At 34.4% G+C, this 23,302-nt stretch overlaps 1 protein-coding gene across 2 annotated transcripts in view; it reads left to right on the top strand.

Moving 5' to 3' along the window:
* LOC145277953 (5-taurinomethyluridine-[tRNA] synthase subunit MTO1, mitochondrial-like) overlaps nucleotides 1-23,302 on the top strand; it is a 442,192-nt gene that overhangs the window by 79,016 nt on the left and 339,874 nt on the right. For both annotated transcript variants that reach the window (XM_080130076.1, XM_080130066.1), the window contains exon 8: nucleotides 12,284-12,396. In XM_080130076.1, coding sequence (XP_079986202.1) covers nucleotides 12,284-12,396 — 113 coding nt within the window. The remainder of the gene's footprint in view (nucleotides 1-12,283; nucleotides 12,397-23,302) is intronic.

Raw genomic sequence — 23,302 nt, forward strand, 5'->3', positions numbered from 1 at the left:
AAAACTTGTTTTTCTTTTACACCTCCAAATACCCGGGCAACACTAGACACTCCCCGCTAGTCTATAATATAAATCTCACCTGTCTGTTAGTGTGTGTGTAAATGTATGTATTGTTAAAACTTTCGTCAGCTGCATCAGATAGGGTTAAAACTGGTACCATCTGAAAGAGTGATCCCTTGGATGCATAATATGTAAAAATTAGAAAAAAATATTAATTTTGTGGTGGTCAACTGGACCATTTTTGCAACGCCATTTTTGCAAGTCACGCATATGTAGCAAACTGAAAGTATGTTTAAAAAAGTTGTTTTGAAGGGTCATGACGTCATAAGTCGTCGTGGTCCGATAGGCAAAAGTGTTTGCCAGAAACGGTTTTCCCTTCTTTCGCATTTCAGGTTCGAGCCTGCCTACCACAGCTAATTTTTTTTTTCTGCAATCACCTGGCTACTCGCTTCTATTTTGATTCGTTTATTTTTATTTTAGGGGGGGGGCCAGCACAAAAAAGTGGGGAAGTTGTCACCTACTCCTTTTTTTTTTATTGATTGGGGGGAGGGGAGCGATTCCGTTCTTTTGTGGAGGTTGCCCAATATCCTTAGTATAGCAGCTGTGTCTAAACTGAACTTCATGTCCACTCGGGCAATGCGAGGTATCCATGCTAGTATACATACAACAAACATTTCATATTACTAATAATTGTTTACAATATTTTGTTTTGAATGAAATGAAATTGATCAGCAATATTAAAATTAAACGAGGACAGTACAAAATGGTATGGATAAATTTGATATTTTTTAGACATTAACAAAAAAACCTGTCATATCTTGGCAAATAATTGATGTATTCTAAAATTTCAAACTGCATCTCTTAGAGAATCTCTCTCTTTTTTTTTACTGATGTTTGCCCCAAACAAGGCATATTGCCACTTAGAGGGCTACTATTTGAGGCCATGTTAAAGGGAGATAAGTGAGATGTCGGTTTACATAACATTTAAAATTCTGCAGTCTGTACAGTCAGGGATGCCGGTAGGAAGGAGGCAATTCCAAAATCTAGCTATCACAGGAAAGAGTCTATTAGAGTAGAAGGCTTTCTGATACACACGAAGAGCAAACAAACAGACTATATAAGGTAAGACGATCTGGTTCTATATAAACATTAATGTTGGACAAGAACAATCGAACATAATGGTTTATCATGAACAATTAATTATTTCTTAAATACAATATTCACAAGCTTATTAGAACTTTGTCAGCTCCACACACACATATACGCACAACGAACACTTTCAACATTATACATGTACCTGAACACACGCTCTTTTGTTGTCAACATTATACATGTACCTGAACACACGCTCTTTTGTTCTTTTTCCATTTGTATGTAAATAAATGTATTCTTTGTATATTTTGTAACTCTGTGTTCTGGTTATATTCATTTAAGGTCAGGGTTTTGAATACGTTTATATCTTCTACAGATTGGTAACCTCGATCTCAACTATTGGTGACCCTGACGTGATCTCAACAGGTGCATCGATGGGCCGCAAATGTGATGAGTTCATCCACTAAAATACTTGTAAAACATGCACATGGATGTAACATTGCGGTGATGAGACAGGGGCTAGAGCTTAGTTGACAATGGGTTACCTATTAGATCGGAAACTTGCTGAATATAGCTCATTTGAAGAAGACACTCTAGCTTTGATAGAACATAAACCTGGCCTTCACGGTGTGCTCCAAAAGATTCCTGACTGCCTGTTTAATTTTGGTGATCAGTTCATTATTGGTGTTTTGGATCGTATTGTTAATTTTTTTCTCAATTAAGCAAGTTGGAGGGTGGTCTGTTGTTGGGACTGGCGAAGTTGTGTAAGCTCTTGTATTGGTTTTCTGGAGGTGTGACCTACAGCTGAATCCTGTGTTTACACTTCTGCACTTCTGCAGTCATTCTTTCTACGTGCTACTAGGGATTCCCCTGCATCTAAGTTTCACTAGACTATACTTTAGAAATGCATGGTTTTCTAATCACATAAACGAGGACAGTACAGTATTTTTTTTTTTTTTTAATTTTCAGCATTTATTAAATAAATTAAGAATTTTATAAGGAGATCATTTTTGAAATTTGACTTGATGATTTTAAAAATTACAAATTAAAATGATTTTAATGATTTTAAAATTTTATGAAAAGTTGAAAGTGGATCTCGGGTTTACTTTAAGTGGTCTTGTAACTCTCCCTTCCTTTTTTTTGTCCTTTAATACCATGAGCAATGTTTCTGACAAAGGGGGAAAATTGCAATTTTCTGGGTTGGAATCTATTCATATAACAATGGATAGCTTTTTGAAGTGGTATTTTTTTTTAAGCTCATTACATGAAGTGGCTTCATGCCTTGTCTGAAGTGATTTCTATAAAAAAAGAAAAAAGAATGAAAGTTTGGTGAAATTTAAGTTAATACACATATGCAGTGTCAAAAAATTGATTATCATTGTTTTTCTATGAAATTTCAAGTAAAAAATATAAAAAATAAAGTGGTTCCAGAATGTTGCTGAAATGATCCCTGGATTTTCAACACCCCTTCCCTAACCCAATCATAGAGTTCAAAGGTCGATTATGATGTAATGTTCTTTTTTCTGTTTTTATAAGTAGTGTTGAGACAATTAATCGGAATCGGAGCTTTTTGGGGCATTGGAATCGGAAAAATTTGAGTCTATTTTCTGATGTCAAAATCGATTCCTTAAATTATCTTTTTTATTTGATTTTGGTTTAAGAAACATCTTTCACTGCTTGTAGTAATAATAAAATAATAAATATTTATTGATTTTAAACTACCAGTAAGACTCAAATCTCTTGATCACCCCCCTCAGAAATGTGTGCTTTAGGTTTGATGAAATATAGGCACATATAAGATGTGTTTTTACAGTAATTGGGACAAAATAACACTTTTATAGTTAAATATTTAGAGATTTACAAAGAATCAGAATCAGAGTCGGGAATTTAGTATGGAATCGGGGAAAAATATTGGAATCGTCCCATCACTAATTATAAGAGGATTGAAAATGATGTTTGGAATTTACTATTGGTATTATGTGGATGCTTCGGACTAGTGTTTTCATCTTTATTTCCACAATGTTTCAACTGATGTAATCTCTGACCTTCTTCAGGTGTATCTTGTCGAACTCAAGAATCTTAGTTGAAGTTGGAAATTTGCATTGAATTTCAAATGGAATCTTTTATTTAATCCACGGGGGAGGTGGAGGTACCATGCTCTCGTTTCATCAGTCATTACTGGGTAGAAATAAGTAATTCACAATTGTATTTTGAGTGTCGCTTGAACTCAGGATTGAACCTTCAACTTCCAGAAGAGTGTAACTTACAACTGAATTTTATCAGGTACTTTATCCACTACACCATGGATCCAGAATGAGAGCATACTACTCCCATGGGTTGAATGAAAGGTTTTGTTCGACAATATACACCTGAAGAAGGTCGGAGGTTACATTGACTGGAACATTGTGAAAATAAAATGAGAACAGTAGTCCGATGAATCCAAATAATATGAATAATCAATCCTCATCTCAAAAATTCAGAAAGAGAATGAACTATGATTACTGATGAAGACGGTTCAAGAAAAGTATTTTTTGACATTTGAAGATGACTGTTGTAGTTGGTATGGAAGCTGTCTCATGCTAATGTTTTCTTGCAAAGAATCTTTTCATGGAAATTCTGCCTGGTGCTAGACACATTGAGGAAGAAAGGAAATTTCTTTTCTATTGTGACAGAAGAGGACAAGTTCTTGCTGTGAATGTCAAACAGATTGAAACTCCTTTCATAGAAATAATGAGATAGTAGAGAAAGATTGAGTTTGATAAATGGGATAATTTTGGTCACACGCGCCAAACCTCCATTATAATAAGATTTTAACTCCTTTATTAATTTATTATTTCATGAACAAGTAAGCTTTCTTCTTAGAATTGTTTGAAAACTCTTCAAGCATGACGACTTATCTGTCTACCAGCCGTTTCACAAATAACAAAGATTGTGCCTGTATTTTGGTAAGCCAAACATCTAAGCTGCAAATCATATTCACAGATTTCGTTTTGGTTTTTCTTTTCTCATCAATATTGCTTTGTTCTTAGCAGCCAATCAGAAAATATATTAACCAAGAATCCAGCCAGAATTCATTATTGCGTTTTTGCCTCGAGTGAAACATGGCTTATAAAAGCCAGAGATTACAAAACTAATTTTCTCCACTTTTTATTTAGTTTTTAGATTATGATGATGATGATGATATTAATAATACGAATGATACTACTACTACTAACTGTTTGAAAAACAACATTTGTGTGATCAATATGCTATTTAGCAGTAGTATAATTTTAAGCCTTCTATGACACATTTAGAAATCCATGGTTACTTCATGCAAAATTTAGTACAATTTTTCCTAATAGGTTTGTAGCCTCTAAGTATTAATATTAGTAATAGTACTTATTAGGAATCCTCACACAGGTCATCATTAGAGATTACTCACTAGCAACAACCAGTGGTGTTCCCTGGAATCTGAGCTCAACTTTTTTGATAATCTTTGCTAATAGTTTTGTATTATTGCAACAGCTGCTTGCCATTAATTTCTTGCTGGCAATGACCATTAGCCTTTAGTGGAATTTGGGTGGCAATAAGCCTCCCAAAGGTCTCAGTCCTTTATGCAATCTATCCAGTGGAGGTCTGGTTAGTGCTTTTTCTCCTGGGTCTTTCCATCCTCTTTAAGAGGTTCTAGATATGACCTTAAACTATATCTGATGGTGAGACCCCAGTTTTCGGGCTTTGGGGAGTGTAAAGCCACTCCTTAATTGTCATTGCTCCTAGGTCCACTCTGACCCGGAGTGGTGGTACCTGTTAGGGTCCCAACTATGGGTTAAATAGAAACTGACTTGAAATAAAAATATATTCTATTAAAAACTTTTTCTTCAAAATCACTGGATTGGGAAGGGTTGATATGCCGTAAAACAAAAACAATCAACCAACAATCCATCCTCTTTGAACCAGCTTGACTATTTGGTGTGGTGCTAGTCGATGCGGACACAACAGTTTTTTAGAGGGGGGATAGTTAATTTACAATGTTGAGGTTTCGGTTTTCTTGGTTCCATGTGTTCCTTTACCTTTTTGTTTAACTTTTGTTGCAGTTTCCGTACGGTTGGTTGGCGTTTGTTGCTCATGTGGATCAGTTTCCTCATTTGAAGATTTTCCTGAAGATTTAAGCTATTTTTAGCATTACTGTCTATTGTATAGTCGCCACAACATATGGTAATGCTAAAAAGCAGCTGAAATCTTAAAGAAAACTCACTATTATGTCAAGTGCTCGTCTGAGCTCCAATCTCTGGTCCACCCTCGCCAATCTTTCACGAAAAACACTCGTCTAGCTGAAACCACTGTCAATAATTTTCCCCATTCTTTATCTGTGCCTAAATCGAAACATAGATTCCATGAACAAAGCTTCTTTCTTAGAAGTGCACGCCTGTGGAACTCTCTTCCGTTTGCCTGTTTCCCACCTCACTACAACTTGGATGTTTTCAAGTCCAACATAAACAAATTTCTGATAAACCGCCCCCTTAAGTAAGACACTTTATCAAATCTCCATTACTAACGATTACTATGATATTATCCCATTGATTACTGTACCCGCAATAACCCTTATCCTCGAGTGGCTTCCGGGCCTTGATAAGTGGTGACTAACATGTGTAAAAAAAAAAAAAAAAAAAAAAACTATTATTATTATTATCATTCACTATAAGTTCTGACACAATTATCAATGATTCCTCACTGACAATAATCAGTGATCTTCCCTGGAGGCTGAGTGACAAGTCTCCCTACATTTTCAGTACTCGCCACCTGTTTTGATAACCATTGCAATATTATTATTATTATTTACTCACTAGGACTCTTCACTCATGTCGTTACCAGTGATTGCTCACTAACAAATGGAGTTCCCTGGAGTCTTAATGACAAGACGTCTGCCTAGATTTTCACTAGCCTCTGTTTTTATTTTTTGTTTTGCTCACGACCTTAGTATACATACTGCCGCACATTTTTGTACAATAGTACATAAGATGTTTTATACTGCAGCTTGGCTCTACTACAACCAATAACTCCTGAAGGCCCATATCTATAATTTAGACATCGATTTATTATGACTCACAAAATGATATCAGTCATTTTGTTTGAACACCTAACTAGATAAATAATTTTAAGAAGATGTCCAATTTAATGACAGACAGGGGCCGATACGCAAACAAACCGTAGAGAGGAAGACCCCGAAACAGTGCATATTCTCTCCTGATGACCCGATATTATCTGTAAGAAGAAATACCCCCCAAAACATGACTATATAAAGTTTACGAGAAAGCACCTCCTCAAAAAACTAAGATATGCAATGAAATACTCCCCACAAAAAAAACACCATCCTATAAAAACTTAGATGAGGAAAGTCCTAGAAAGGCGCGTTTTCTCTCTTGAAATTAACTTTATCCGAAATGGATTACTTCACAAGTGAAAACAGCTGATAAACATCATTATATACACGCCCATAAGGTAAGCTGTTTCTTTCAAAACACATCTTGTGTTGTTCGCTTGCTTCATGGTGAGTTTCTGCTACTGTTCCGAAATGATATCAGTCATTTTCTTTGAACACCTAACTAGATAAGTAGTTTTAAGAGGATGTCAAATTTAATGAAAGACAGGATCATATGTGTCATGCTTAAATGATTATTAAAAGTGAAAGTTATAGCAAGAACGTTTACAACAAGAATAAATACAGAACTGCATGACTTAGATGAATAGTGGATAAACAACATTGATTCAGTAACAAGACTGTGATATTATGGACTGCCGCTGCCCTTACACAGTTAAGACTCAAAAGAATGTTAAGGAAATGATTTAAAAAAAGGAAAAAAGACAAGGAAGAAAGATAATGGGAAACAATCTATTGAACTCCCTAGATCAGATGGCACCTTGGCCATTGGGGGTCACTGATCAGTTTCTGAGTAGTTTGATAACAATGGACAAAGAAGAGATGGATTTAATCAGTTTTAGTGACCAGTTGAGAGTAACTAAAGTTTGGACATGTAGGATTTCCTATTGAAAGTAGATATATTGAGGAGTCAGAGCAAATGAGAGTCAGTGAAAATTTGACAGGAGATTGGGGTAGACTCAAGGAGTGAGATGAGATAGAGCACTCTAGTCAAGTAAGCAAACAGGAGCCATACAATGGCTTAAGTTATATTTGAAAAAATGAAACTTATTTAAATGTGAACACTAGCAGTGGGGCCTCAGGGGCACCTACATATCTGCCCATTACCAACAAGTCAATGTTTATTTTTTATATGAGTCTTTTTTAATTGTTATGAATACAGCTTGTAAATTATGTGTACTCTGATCACCAACATAAGAGATAACATGGCTAGAACAAAAAGATGTAAAGAAAACCACTGCGCAAACGTTGGGTCTGACCGGCGTAAAGGATGCATATAATATCTGTGAATAGAATTTCTTTTTGTTTTTATGAGAAAAATCTAAAACATTTTTTAAATTCTTCAATACTAGCAATGGGTGCCTGGCGTTGCCTGGGTGTTTGGAGGTGTATGCTGAGCAAAAAAACCCCCAAAAAACGGTAATATTTTTAAACTTTGACCCCTATTATGACCCCTTAATATTTATTGTTTTGGGCTCAAATCAAGTTATTAAGTTAAATCCATGTCCAAGGAACCAATATCTAAAATGTCAAGTGTTTAGACCCAAAATTGTCGGAGGAGTTTGGTAGAGTTCTCAAAGGTCAAATCGTTGAAATTTGACGCCTTAACAGCAAAATTTCTGGTCGAAATCCGATCACATCGATTTTCCCAAATCTCAGTACCCTGTATATCAAATTTCGAGTCTGTAGACTAAAAATTGACAGAGTTATTGCATAGGGAAATGTATACAGACACACACACACACACAGACATGTTCACTTTTATAGATATATAGATTAAATTAAATAAATAAAACTTATAAGGTGATACTATGGAATTCTCTCGTAAAAAATGTTGGGAAGTAACCTCCTTCCACCCCCCAAATGGAAAAATCATAACAAAAAGAGGAAATAAGTTGATCAGCAGGACAAAGGGATAAAAGGTTAGAAAGACAATGGAGTAGCTGGTTCACTAATGCACAGAAAGGCATTCAAAAATAAGATACTTAATCAGGATGTGGCAGTAACTGAGACAAAGCACCATAGAGGTCAATATAATCGGAGTTAGTTTATAGTTTTAGGTGTGAGAGTGAGTTTTGCAAAAATTTAGGACAGTTTACAGTTTGCAACAGTTGAAGACTGTTTCCAATTAGCGACAGTTGAAAGTAGGTTGTGAGTTGGACCAGATCAAAACAGCTTTAGGAGGCCAAGATGAGCTGATATCAACTGCCGAAAAAGAGGCCTCAGAAGATCACTTATATGTGAAAGTTAGTGTTTAGAGGATCATTTTCCCGCGATGGTATCATGCACATATGGACGGAGAGGCCAACTAATATCTACAGGGTGTGTCAGAGTTTGTGTTTTTTTGTGTTTTGAGTTGTTTTGTTTTTTATGCTTGTTAGCCACTGTGCACCCCTCAACAGCCACCAATGTGAGAGACGATGACATGGCCAGAAGAAAAGATGAAAGAGAACATAAATAGCATTGGGGGGTATATAACACTCAAAATAACAACAGGATAATAAAAAAAAATCTATATATAAATAAAGCAGTAGATGTATGTGTGTCTGTCTGTGTGTAAATATTTTTCTAACAACCAAAGAATATTGTCTGATGAGTTATTTATTAAATCAGATTGAGTTTTTATTTTTTGAATCTGTGTCTTTTCTTAGGAACCATATTTTTACAAACCTGAATTAAATAGCTAATCTATCTATCTATCTATCTATCTATCTATCTTTATATAAAAGGAACTTTGTCTGTGTGTGTGTGTGTGCGTGTGTGTGAGTTCGTTCCATATGTGTTCCAAAACATCTGGGCCGATTTTTTTTTTAAAAATTTCACACAAATGTACTTTATATGCTTGACAGTGTTCTTAGATAGGTTTTGTATCAGAATGTCATTGATAAGTATTGATAATCAAAAAAATCTGATGAAAGCCGGAACAGGCTATTTTGGCTTAAGTTAACGCCTTATACAGCCTAACAGCATAAGTGTATTTGAGAAGTTTTATTATTGTACAAGCAGAATGGCCCAGCATATAAAATCAACAGTAAGTTCTTTGATGACAAAGGCACGTTAAAAATTAATGTTTCTGTCTAGAGCACGATTGAACCATGATACTTGATAATTGCATTTTAAACTTTAATTCAAGCCATTTTATAAAAATGCTTTTATGATATCAACAATAGATTCTCTACAGTGCAATGTAAACTACAATGTATTGTGGACTAAGTAACTGCGAGGAGGGTTGAAAAATGGGCGATTTTACCGATTTTGATGAAAATAAAATCTGAGAGAGTGAAACATTTGTTGATCCTCATTGATTCCTGGGCAACGTCGGGTCTCCCTGCTAGTAATATATAAAAATTAACAAATTAATCTCTTTTACATTTTAACTAATGAGGAAAATATGATTTAGTTTTTGAATAATTTAGTGTGAGAACTGTTTTCAGAATTAATTATGTTTGAACATTGAGATCCTTTGTATATATCATTAATAATCTATATAAATAAAACAGTAGATGTATGTCTGTGCGTCTGTGAAAATATTTAACCGATAAACTCTTAAACTACTAGTCACATAACACTGAAATTAACAAGAAATAGTAATCATACACCAATGATGGTTTATGATGAGTAAAATCTTTGTTTGGATTAATGAATAACGCATACAGACACATATCGGCAAGTTGAAATGCAAATTGTTCATTTCAACTTGCCAACATATTTTTATTTATTTATGCGCATGCCCAAATTCAATCCATTTCTTCAAGTTGTTTAAATCTTTCTTACCTATCTCTCGATATCTACATCGGCAGGAAACGTGGCTGGAGTGCTACATGTCTCGGTTTCAATTCTAGATGATGGCACCCAAGTCATTTTTTTTTTTTAACTTTTGAAATCAGTACTATATATTAGGTACAATATAATATTCAATGAAGAATTGGCTCTGTAGCAATAAATATGAAATCTGCAAGAATTAAAACTTATTTAAAGCCAGGCGCCTCTTACTAGTAAGTAAATAAAAAAAAACAACATGTTTTTTAATTATTTATCCATTTATTTATTGTGGACTATTATCCCCATCTTCTAGTTGTTTCACAACGTTTTGGCCAACTATTCCTCTGGCCTTCATCACGTGATTAACCGCGACAGGATAGGTACATTTTTTTTTAATCAGTCGTATAAGACTAGATTATTTCTAAATGCCATTAATCATCCAAGTTTTATTTTTTTTACCAATAGTTTATTATCTTAGACGTGCTTATTAGTAGCATTAATACAATTTTGCTTCTACCCATTCCTCATGACTCGTTCAGCGTACTAAGAGTGCTTCACATCAAATGTACTAATACAATTCTGCCAAATAGTGTTGGAGGTGGTTATTATTATTATTTACTCACTAGGAGTACTCACACAGGCCATCATCAAAGATTTCTCTTTCAGAACAACTTGTGGATTTCTTTGGAATCTGAGTGACAAGAAGTTTCCCTAAATTTTCAGTAATCTCCACCTCTTTCGATAACTTTTGCAGATGAAATTGTGTTATCGCAACCGCCGCTTACAATTGATTTCTCGTTGGCAGCGACCATTGGTCTTCACTGGAATTTGGACGGCAATAAGCCTCCTGAAAGTCCCAGTCCTCTTTGCATTTAGCCAGCAGAGGTCTTGCTAGTGCTTTTTCTCCTTAGTCTTTCCATCCTCCGTGACCCTCGCTTATTTGATGTGGCGCCAGTTTATGATGACACACAAACACACACCAAAATGGAGTGTGTGAAAGGTAGGCGCACAGGGCAGGGACAGGGGGGGGGGTAACTTAAATTTTTTCATGTGATGTTCCTTTGTGTTTTACACCTGTAGCAGTTTCTACCCGTTACTCGTGTGTGTTAGTTTCTGCATTCAAGGTTTTTCTTTAATATTTCAGACGGTTTCATTATTGTTATCCATTTTATCCTCTTAGTCATCCCTCTGATTCTAATTTCTCCTATTCTTTTTTCAATGCTTTTCGGTATTGTTCCTAGTGCTTCTACAATTAATGGTGTTATTTTGACTTTCGTCATCTTCCATATCCCGTTGAGCTTTTTGACCAATCCGTCTATTTGCTCCGCTTCTCTGTCTCCTTGATCTGTTGTCTGCTGAAACTGACTTTTCCTTCTTGTTAACTAATTATTATTATTATCTTACGTGTGTTTATTATTAGTTAATATTAATAGTTATATAATTTTGCCCCTACCCCTTCTTAATAAAACATCAAGGATGTTTCATGTCAAATTTAATACAAGTCTTCCCAATAGTGTTGGAGCCTATAAGTGATCATTATTGTTATTATTTTTATTAGTAGAAGTCGTGGTGATGGTGGTAGTAGTGACATTAGAAGTATAATAATTTTTACCTTCTCATCACATACTTTACATACCAAGGGCTCTTTATGTTAAACTTGGTGCAATTCTATGAAATAGGTTTGGAATTTATAAGTTGCCAACACGTATGTGACTTGCTCAATAATAATATAGTTTCTATGATTAAATTATGAGTCGTCATTTCTATTTTTTTTTTGTTTTCTTTTTTTTCTTTTTTCTTTTTTACATGATAGTCACCACTTATCAAGGCCCGGAAGCCACTCGGCGATAAGGGTTATTGTGTGTACAGTAATCAATGGGATGCTATCATAGTAATCATTAATAATGGAGATTTGATAATGTGTCTTACTTAAGGGGGCGGTTTATCAGGAATTTGTTTATTCCTGATAAACCGCTTGACTCATATTTGGGTGTCATAGTTATTGTGGGTTTCAATATTATTGTTTTAGACTTAATTGAATCAACATATTTGATCCACATCTTTTTAAGATATAAAGTTTATGAATGAAAATACGAAAATAATCATTCTTTTCATGAGTTACTTTTGGCTTAGAACATTTTTATTTACACCTGATAATTGTAACTATACAATATGAACGTAATACAAGGGGTTAACATTTTTCTATATGAAATGTATATTTAGAATTTAATTGCTATATATAAATCAAAATAATTATCAAATTGATCTGTATGTTTTTTTTTTCTATTCCAGGCTGAAGATCAGCGGCCATGTCATATCACGTATACAAATGAGAAAGTTGCTAAAATCGCTATGGATACTCTGCATTTGAACAGGCATGTCAGGGAAGAAATAACAGGTCCAAGGTTGGTGTTGCATTTTTTATTTTGTTTTAGCATGAAAAAAGAGAAATTGACAAAAAAAAAAAAAAATGTTTATAACAAATCTCAAACTGTAGAAAATATTTTATGTAAATTCATTTTCAGTAAAATGCTAGATAATATGACAATATGGCAACAGTTATAAGAGCTTTGTTATTGAGAGCTTTGAAGGTTAAGATTCAAAACTACTCCTGTATGAGTGAATCTGGATAGTTGATTAACAATTTCCAAAATGTGTTTAAAACTCACTGGATAAAGATGGGTTGTTTGTTGTTGTTGTCGTCTGGATACCAACTCAGTGGATTCAAACGCAGTTATTGAAGATCCCATATAGCACCCTCATTTATTTGGTGCTGTGACCAGGATAGAATATAAAAATAAATAAAAATAAAAATAGAACCAGCAAGACAACTAGAATTCTTTTTTAGGAAATTTGAATATATCAATTTGTAAAACATTTACGTAAAGTAACTTGAAAACAAAAACGATTTTCATCCTATTGTGTATGCAATGAAAATTTAGTATTTAAAATAAATCCATTGCGTACAAAAGTGAAATTACACATCACTCAATAATAAATAAACAACTTTTATGCAAAATTCAACAGATTCTCCTTCTAGGGTGATACAGTGATACTAATGTCCATGAAGGGCTTCTCGCATCAGTTAGATTCTGCGAGAAGTCTTCGCATACTTCCCAGATTGTAATATCTCACATTTGCAAACGGACATTGTCTCTATCTTTGTTTTGATCGAGTTAAACAAAATTCCCACCGTACCGTCGTCTCCAGTGTTTGTTTGTCTTTTTCATAGTAATAAAGCGAAACTTATTGGAACGCAACCATCTGGCCTCCAGGCCGGGTAGTATCTGTTCTGTAATTGGCCTTTGGTCAATGTAGTGGAAATCCTTCATACTGAGACAATTACTATTTATTTGGACACTACCATAGTGCCTCCTTTTTGGGGGAATTAAAAACGTTAAACATTAAAAACGACCTTGTGTGTAATTTGCTTTCGTGAGAGGTTTAAAAGCAATGCTATTTCTCCAAGTCATCTTTTGATTGACTGCAGTAAGATATCACGTTTTCTTTCACTTATTTTTCTGCCTTCACATCACGGGTTCGAACCTGCCTGCCTGCTACCACCTTTTGTTTTTACACCTCCAAACACCCGGGCAACGCCGGGCACCCAGGCTAATATAATATAAATAGTACAATACCAAATATACTACATTTGTCTGATGCTCAATTATATATCTAGAAGTGTAAGCCATGTTTAGTTTCAGAACAGTTTCCGATGGTTCCTTGTTCTACACAAGTCCTGGGAGTGACTGGTTCGCAGTAGACAGAACAGTTTTTGATGGTTCGTTGTTCTACACAAGTCCTGGGAGTAACTGGTTCGCAGTAGACAGAACAGTTTCCGATGGTTCATTGTTCTACACAAGTCCTGGGAGGTGACTGGTTCGCAGTAGACAGTTCACAAGTTGGAATCCACAGAGCAAAAGATTCTCTCTGTGTTGAGACGAAGAAAACATATGCAAAATTGTTACAGAAAGGTTTAATATTTATGGAGCAATTCTGGTTTTTGATTGGTTGGTAGCAGAACGTGAATTAATTCGATTCGTCAGTTCCTAGTAGCATCGTTTATAAATAGAATCTCCCGACTGTGCAGGATTATACCCCATTATGAAATATTGCAACAATATATGTATATGTGTATGTATATGGTTGTATATGCGCAAGTATATATATGTTGTATGTATATGCCAGTATGTATATATGTGTAAGCGTTACTATTAGACTCGTTAAAATACTGATTAATATTATTTTTATTATATATATATATATATATATATATATAACTACTTAATTTACTCACATAAAATTAATATACGAAAGTATAGATTTATGCGTAAACTTTAAGTATTTACTTCAAAAGTGCTCAATACGTAGGTAGAGCTAGTTAGTAATTTATAAAATATATATATATATATATATATATATATATATATAAAGCTGAATGTCTGTGTGTGTGTGTCTGGTCATGAATAGGTTCCTATATGGTTGACTATTTTAAAAAACTGATTACATATAATGATAGAAGATGTATCGAGACACAGGAATGGGTATGTTTGATCTGGCAGAACGGTGGTTCATTAAAATTCTGGGGTCTGCGTTCGCGCCTGGTCCACAAAGTATGGAAATAAGAAATTTAAAAACTAAAAAAAAAACGTTTACAAGTGTTTTTGATATAGATGTCCATAAGAATACTTTGATAATGTTTTAACTTAAATAGGGATGGTATAATAAAATTGTGGGGTCTGCGTTCGCGCATGACCTCCATAGAATGGAAATAGACACAAACTTTAATAAAGACTTTTCATATCTATCTGCGTAAGTATACTTTGATAATTATGTTTCAGTTTGAAGAAATATGGTATAATAAAATTATTGGGTGTTCGTTCACACCTGACCTCCATAGAAGGGAAATATGCCACAAAGTTTAACAAGGTTTTTTAATATAGATCCACAGAATATCGTGATAAGTGTTTCAGTGTGAACAGGTATGGTATAATAAATTCTGGGGTTTATCTATTTTATTTTTACTTTCATCATATTTTGCTTTGGTTTTGATACCCCCAAATTCGAAGCTATCTCTTTACAACCCTTCCTTTTCATAACCTATCATACTTTCATAAATCAGAGTCCATTTTCTGTAGGCTGGTTCTGAACCCAGTGAACGACGGGTACTTTTGCTTGTATATATATATACAATATAAAAATATATATATATATATATATACTAGCATGGCTACCCAACGTTGCTTGGGTTGACATGAAGTTCTGTTTGAAACACACCTGTATACTAATCATTTTCATCATGGGCAACGTGGATAACCCCACAACAAAAATAAAAGAACGGATGAAAACATGTACATGTAATCGCCCAAAAAAAGTATGTGATACCCTCTCCACCAGATATTTCGGCAGAAGGGCTACAAAGAGAAGAAACTATTTTCCAGTTATTGAGCACTGAAAAGACCCCCCTGCAAAGAAAAGATAATTAAAAATAAATCATTACAACTTTTGTTTCAATAAAAATAGCAGATTGCAAAAAAAAAAGAAGAAAAAAAAAAGATCTACCAAAAATTAATTCCAAAAATAATTAAATGACATTTTTCGTCATTTTATATTTCTAATGTAATCCTTCCCTCCCCATCCCCCCAAAAAAATTGAATTTGTCATATTTTGGGGTTCGTTCTGTTTATAAAATTGTTAGGTGAAAGTACAGAATGGTTTCATAAAAATTAAATTTATCGTTATTTTATGTTTCAAATGTAATTCCTGCCCTCCCCCACCACAAAATAAGTAAAAGCTTTTGTATTTGTCATGTTTTTTCCCCCCTCCCTTGATTGCCAAACTTGAAAAAATGTTAGAGATGACATGTCTGGTTGAACGCTTTGTGGCCAAAAAGCAGGTGCTCATTTTACGTTAAATTTATATAGAAAAGTTATCCCTCACGCTAAAATGTTATGTTTTTTTTCAAAATTTCTTCTTTCATATTATTTATAAAGGCTGCTGAAACGTATTAGGCCACAAAAAAACAGGTCTTAATTTTTTGGTCAATGTCAAGTTTCTTTCCAACTCCCCCAAAAATTTTAAAATGATGACTTTTAACGGTTTTCCGTGGTGCTGAAAACGAATATTACGTTTAAATTTATATACGAAAGTGATCCCCCACTTTTTGAAAAAGTAATCTCTATATAAATAAAATGAACTCATTTTTTCCCGTCTGATTTTGACATTAATAGGATTAAAAATCAAGCTATTTCATGCAAATATAATATGCACAAACGGCAGAACAATATCTGAGGTGTGTTATAGGCTTATTATTTCTCAAATTCCTCGATAATCTTAGATTTCTATACTTTTTCTGCTGAGAAGTCACGGCCAAAATCGGTTAAGATCAATGGAAGTGGTAAAATATTTTCTCTCTAATAAATTCCTCCTCCCCCTGCCACCACTTAACACCGTTTGGGGATCGTTCACAAGGAACAGTTGAGAAGAGAACACTGGTTTGGCTTCGTAGTTCTTTCATGTGAAGTTATTTAAAATCACTAAACTAAGCTGCAGTGCTCTGTGGCGTAGTGGTTAGCGTGCTGGACAATTCACATTATATTTTCACGTTCGCGCCGACCTACCGTAGTGGTTTTTTTTTTTTGTTTTTTCCTAAACAACTGGAATGGACTTTTCTTGGTGGCCGAACTGTTAATGTTGCAGATGTTTTTTTTTTTTGTTTTTTTTCACACTTTATTTTCCTACTTTTACTCATGACTCCGGGTTTGATCCTTCCTACTTACCTACCATAACATTTTTTAAAACTCCCCCCCCCCGTCCCGGAAACAAACACTCGGGCAATGCCGGGTACCCCCGCTAGTTTTTCATATTATGAAAACTACTTATCTGCCCTAAATTTAAATGTGATATTCATTTTCAGCACCATCGAAAACCATGAAAAGTTGCCATTTTCAAGTTTTTTGAGGAGTTGGAAAGAAACTTGACATTGAACATTTTTTTTCTAGGGGTTAAACGATGCTGGGTCACGTTGTAAAAATTTAGCATTTTTAATTTAAGATATTAAATAAATTATAGCGAAAATCTGTTTCGCAGGCAGTTTCATTCAATAATTACAAGAAACCCTCTCTACCACCCATAGCAATGGCCAACGACTCTTTATCTGAGAGTCCATCTTTCAAACTCCTTGGCCTAACGTTCACAGGAAACATGAGTTGGAACAATTACATTGAAGGCATTGCCAGGGCCGCTGCAAGAAAGGTAGGCTCTCTCTACCGTGCTAGAAAACTACTAACACCCGAAAGTATCCTGTACCTCTATAAGGCCACCATTCGCCCATGTATGGAGTATTGCTGCCACATCTGGGCTGGTGCATCTGCTACTAGTCTCTCGCTCCTTGACAAGGTTCAAAAGAGAGTCGCAAACCTGATAGGCCCTGAACTGGCATCTAAGCTTCAGCCTCTGTCCCATCGACGAAATGTTGCATCCCTCTGCCTTTTCTACAAGTATTTTAGTGCTGAATGCTCTGACGAACTGCAATCACTTGTGCCCCCACGACGCGAGCACCCTCGACAAACCCGACAGGCTACTAGATCCCACCCCCACACTGTAGAGATCCCTAGATGTAAAAGATCTTTTTACTCCAATAGTTTCTTCCCCAGAACCGCAAGACTCTGGAATTCCATTCCAGGTCCCTGCTTCCCCAACAGTACTGACGTGCAGAAGTTCAAGTGTAACGTGAACCGACACCTTGCTGCCCAAATCCCTACATAGTACCCCAGTAGTTGTTTCCCCTGATAGTAGCCCCCTACACCAAAGTGGCAATTTGCCTTGTTTGGAGTGAAAATGTAATAAAAAAAAAAAAATTAAAAAAAAAAATTAAACACACTTGCTATGGTATAATTATTATAATAAATCCTGGGCAAGACTTATTAAATTTTATAAACAAAAAGAGCAGAGGATGATGGATTTTGTTCACATGTGTCTCTGACTAACTCTGCCCTCGTGAGGAGGCAAGTAAATGAGGACATTAGTTTTAATTATTTTTCTCTAACAAATAAAAAGGTTACTTAAAAATTAAGAATAAGCGAAAAAAAATTTCCTCCAAAATAAAAATAATAATTCAGCTTAGAATTATATTTCGAAATGAAAACAAATATTTAATAACGTGTTCCATTTCAATTAAACTGTCACAGTTATTTCCCCTTTTGGTTTTCTGGTTTTTGGTTTGAAAATAAAACGGTTTCAGATTTCAGATAAAATCAATTAAATCGAATATAACTTGAAATTTAAATAAACTAAATAATTAATTTTTTTTTAATTAGTACAGTTGAAACAAAGCTATTATGTCGAATAAGTAATGTCATTGAAGTAATTATTTAAATAGATTTAATTTAATGTGATATGTAAATGACCGTAACTCAATAATGTAAATGTGGTTTGAAGAATGCTATATATTGAAATAGCGTATACAATATAATGTCTTCTTTGACAGAAGTATCCTAATATGGGCATTAATATTTCTTGACCAGGAGAGATGTACACACATTTGGCCTTTATATTTCTTTGGTCATTGGAAGTTGTACACACACACACACACACAACTACTTTAGAGGTGAGGGTCCACAATAACACCTTAACTTTAATCGTAATTCACGTTAGCTTTTATTTATTTTTTTGAGTTGAATCATATTGTGTCTAATGAATTCACTTCATAAATTCACGTTCTTATTAAAGTGAAAGCCAAAAAAAAAAGTCAGAACTTTAGACAATTCTCCACACAAATTTTGCATAACTCTGTTTTTTTCCTTCTCCACTTGCACATGTCACTCTTTCAAAAATAGATAAATAGATAAATAATAAAAAATAAGAATGTTACTTGTTATCGTGTCAAAAGAAGGAAAAAATCATGCTCACGTGATTACATGTCTTTTAAAAACATTTACATAACCTTTTTATTTTTATTTATATATCTGTCTAAGCTTTTTTGTCAGTGTACTAGAAGGAATTCAGTTGAGTACAACCCTTTCTGCATTTTACATTACAATAGTACAACCCTGAATCCGACAGCGCAATACTACACCATTCAGTACTGTAAAACTGAAACGAAGCTGTTCTGCTTGAAAAGGGCGCCATTTTCTTCTTATTCATATTTATATCGATTCTTTGCTTTAAAAAACTAAAGTAATTACGTGTTTACTATTTTAATATCCCATTTTGCTGTTTCGGATTATTTTACTAAAGTAAGTAAACTTCATTATTTTTCAAAACTGTTTTTGTTTCTTTGTTTTTCGATGTTTTGTCGATATTATTTAGTACGAGTGTTTAGCAGAAAAGCCAACAAATGACTACCCGAAAAAAATATATATACAAGAAATAAATGTTACCATAGTCAATAAAAGTTCAGTTCATGTTTTTTTTTGTTTTGAAATAGTTTTTAATGCTCTTTACTTGAAATAATTTCAGCGAACCGAAATTAAAACGAAATTTGAGGTGATAACTACTTAAATGAATTTTTATATAAACTACACATGCCATAATCGAATATTCCTCAAGCACAAAATAACGGAAAACATTAAAATATGTTTATAAATATTCCTTACGTTGACGGAACTCTCTTAAATTGTTAACATAGAATGCTCAGGTGCCCCTCCTTCAAATTGAAAACGGGGCTCTCCATTTCAAAGTCACTGCCATTTCAATTTTTTTTTTTAAACCGGTTCGTGAATTAAACAAAAAAATTTTTTTTACAAACTACTTAAAAATACAAACCAATGAACTTTTCTACCATAAAAGTAACTTTTATTGACTATAGTAACATTTATTTCTTGTATATTTATATTATATATATAACACTTTCTCTTTGTAAGGAAATATCATTTTGTTGGTCACTCTTGGCTACGAATGGAAACAAAGTTGATATAAAAAATATATTTTCGCGAAAATTATCTTTACTTTCATCATATTTTCCTTAGGGTAAAATTTTTGAGCATCAAAACCTATCTTTTTACAACCCCCTCCTTTTCATAACCTATCATACTTTCATCAATCACAGTCCATTTTCTGTAGGCTGTTTTTGAACCCAGTCAACGACGGGTACTTCTGCTAGTGTATATATATATATATATGTATGGGTGTATAATGTATATATGTATATTTCTGTGTGTGTAATACATACATATGTTAATGTATATGTCTTTGTGCTGCCTTATATGCTCATGTATATTGGTCTCTCTCTCTCTCTCTCTCTATATATATATATATATATATATATATATATATGTGTGTGTGTGTTTGAGCGTGTATGTATGCATATGTGGATCGGTGCATGTGTGTATGCATGTTTGTGTATGTATCTTATATGTACAAGAATAAAAAAGCATTGGAAATGCAAAAGGATATAGGGATGGTATGCCAAAAAGTATACAAACAAGATAGCTATGAATGGCTAGGCACATGGAAATAGAATTGCATCCAAAGTATAGCCCTATAGCTTTTCTCCAATCTTCATCCCGTGCCATCATTACGGTTGTAAAAAGCTATAGGGCTATACTTTGGATGCAATTCTATTTCCATGTGCCTAGCCATTCATAGCTATCTTGTTTGTATACTTTTTGGCATACCATCCCTATATCCTTTTGCATTTCCAATGCTTTTTTATTCTTGTTAATTAGTATTTTTACTTACAGTCTTATTTTTAAACTTACATTCATGATAGTATTGTCTTTTTTAGGAGGTGGCTCATTGCCGCCTCCATTAGTAGCAGGTCACTTCCTGCTGGGTTTTAGGTCTTTGGGTTTTGGGCCTTAGGAGTGCCTCTTGGTCCTCCATCGGTTCTATATTACATAGAGAGTGCTACCGCCTCTCTGATAAAACAGTTAGAGTATTATAAAGTTCTAAAATGTTCATACCTTCACAATTAAATTTTTCTTGGTTCATTCTTTGGCGTTTTGGCAAAGATTTGGCAGTTTTTTATATTTATATTTATAATAGTTTGTGCATGAGGCAGCTTTTTTCCCCTTGGGATCCCTGTTATACCGTGCTTTTGAGTCAGCACGTGAGGCAGCCTTCTTTTTTTCTGGTTCTTTGTTATAAAGAGCACGTGAGGCAGCTTTTTTTCCCTCGGAATCCCTGTTATACCGTGCTTTTGAGTCAGCACGTGAGGCAGCCTTCTTTTTTTCTGGTTCTTTCTTATAAAGAGCACGTGAGGCAGCCTTCTTTTTTTCTGGTTCTTTGTTATAAAGAGCACGTGAGGCAGCTTTTTTCTCCTCAGAATCCCTGTTATACCATGCTTTTGAGTCAGCACATGAGGCAGCCTTCTTTGCCTCAGGATTTGCATGACACTTAATTTTTATTATTTCAGCATTTTTCTGATAGTATTCTTTTTGCTCAGATAATACCTTGACTTTGTTTTTTTCATAGTCTATATTTCTCTGAGCTTTTTTACTACGTGCTGACTTTGGCATTTTTTATTAAATGTAAACATATAACACTTATGTGTATCTTACTATAATATCACTTATCTTATAGCAAGACAACTCTCGTAGAATTGAGATACTGCCCCGTCACCAATAGTTAAAGTGTGGAACGGTATATACACCAATAGTGTAGTTGTTATCTTTATATGAAGTCCTAATCAGTGACAGTGTGAGGTTACTTGGTTAATTTATTGTAGTTTATTTTAGAAAACTTACTTGTTTTTATTAGTAGATTGTGTATAGTAGCCACAATATCTAGTTATTTTTGTGGCTAGGGCTTGGATTTTGATTCTTTTTGGTCAGCTTCCAGTGAGTTCTTAGAAGATGACTTTCTTGCAGTTTCTTTTGCGGTTAATTTAACTTATTTCCTTTGGCGTTTGGTGAGTTCTTAGAAGAACCGGTCTGATCTACTTTTCTTAGCGAGCGAAGAGACTCAGCTGCATTTAACAATGGTTGCTATAGTGTATTTTTACGCATGCATGAGAATTTCAAGTTTCCTCCTTATTTTTCAATAGTTTGACAGTAGTCATGTATCTTTCTGCCAAGAGCGACAGACGTCAGTGTTAGCCGTGATCGTCTAGAGGTTAGGACCCCACGTTGTGGCCGTGCTAACCTAGGTTCGAATCCTGGTCACAGCATTGACATTTTGTACATATTTTACAGTCCAAAATCTGAAGAATTATTTGTTTTTATAACATTGTTTTTTGACGTCGTACTTGCTGATAGGTTACTTTTATAACAATTTTGATCAACTGAGATAAAGATTTTGTGGTTTCATTAACGCTGGTAGGTTACTGTTTAAAGAAAAAACCTTAACGTTCACCTCAAATATTCAGCGTCCAAGAAATATAGGCCACTGGCAAACTGGAACGTCTGTGAGCATCCGGTGTATTATTTGGAGCTGTCCCTTTTGAGAGAAGTTCCGTGTTCGAAGTGGTCTGTCTACATTGGGTATATAGTGTTTAAAACTTGTTATTACACGTAATCTTATTTAATTATGGAGTTAGCTAAAAAGCGATGGGTCACTGCACTTCTCCGTGTAAAGAGCAGTCGATTGATGCTTGAACTGTTGTCAGAGACCGTTCGTACACCGAGATACATCGTCTCAAAAGAAAGAAGAAAGAAGAAGAAAGAAGAACAATTGGCCATTTTTGTACCCTTTTTTTTTTTTGCTCTCTTTTGATATTTTAACCGACGTTCTGACACTCGCTGGATTCGTAAGACGCTTCTCTGTAAGAATATGTGCTTTTTGAAACTTATAAGTTGATTTTAGTTGAGATTTGGATAGTTTTGTTTTGTAGGCGTATATAGGCGTGTACAGGCCATCCCTATATAGAGAGTGCTATCGCCTCTCTGATATATGGAATGCATATACAATGCATATATGTACGTTGCATATATCTGTATAATATGAATATATGGCGCACATGTGGATGGCATATGGAGATGTATGCATATATATCTGTATATGTATGCACACAAATGTTTATGTAGGCTTTACTATTGATCTGTGGTTAAAATATTATCATTTTTATCATTATTATTATTATAACCATTATTATAAATATGGTCATTTTCATTAATACGCACAGGGATGTATCTATTCTGATTCTACATTTAACCTTTTCTGTTCTTGTCAGTGGAGAAGAAATCCATCATGACCAAGACTATTTTTATTTTTTATTTTTGTTCCTATCCAGAGTAACTTTTTTAGGGAGCTGGATTTTCGCCACATTAAAAACCGACCTAACTCTGCCCTCGTGGGGAGACAAGTAAATAGAAACAATAACATCATTAGCAATATCATTATTATAACTATCACCAATGTTATTATTACTTT

The sequence above is a fragment of the Euprymna scolopes genome, chromosome 1 (assembly GCF_053919585.1).
Source record: "Euprymna scolopes isolate OS-2025 chromosome 1, ASM5391958v1, whole genome shotgun sequence".
Taxonomy (NCBI): domain Eukaryota; kingdom Metazoa; phylum Mollusca; class Cephalopoda; order Sepiida; family Sepiolidae; genus Euprymna; species Euprymna scolopes.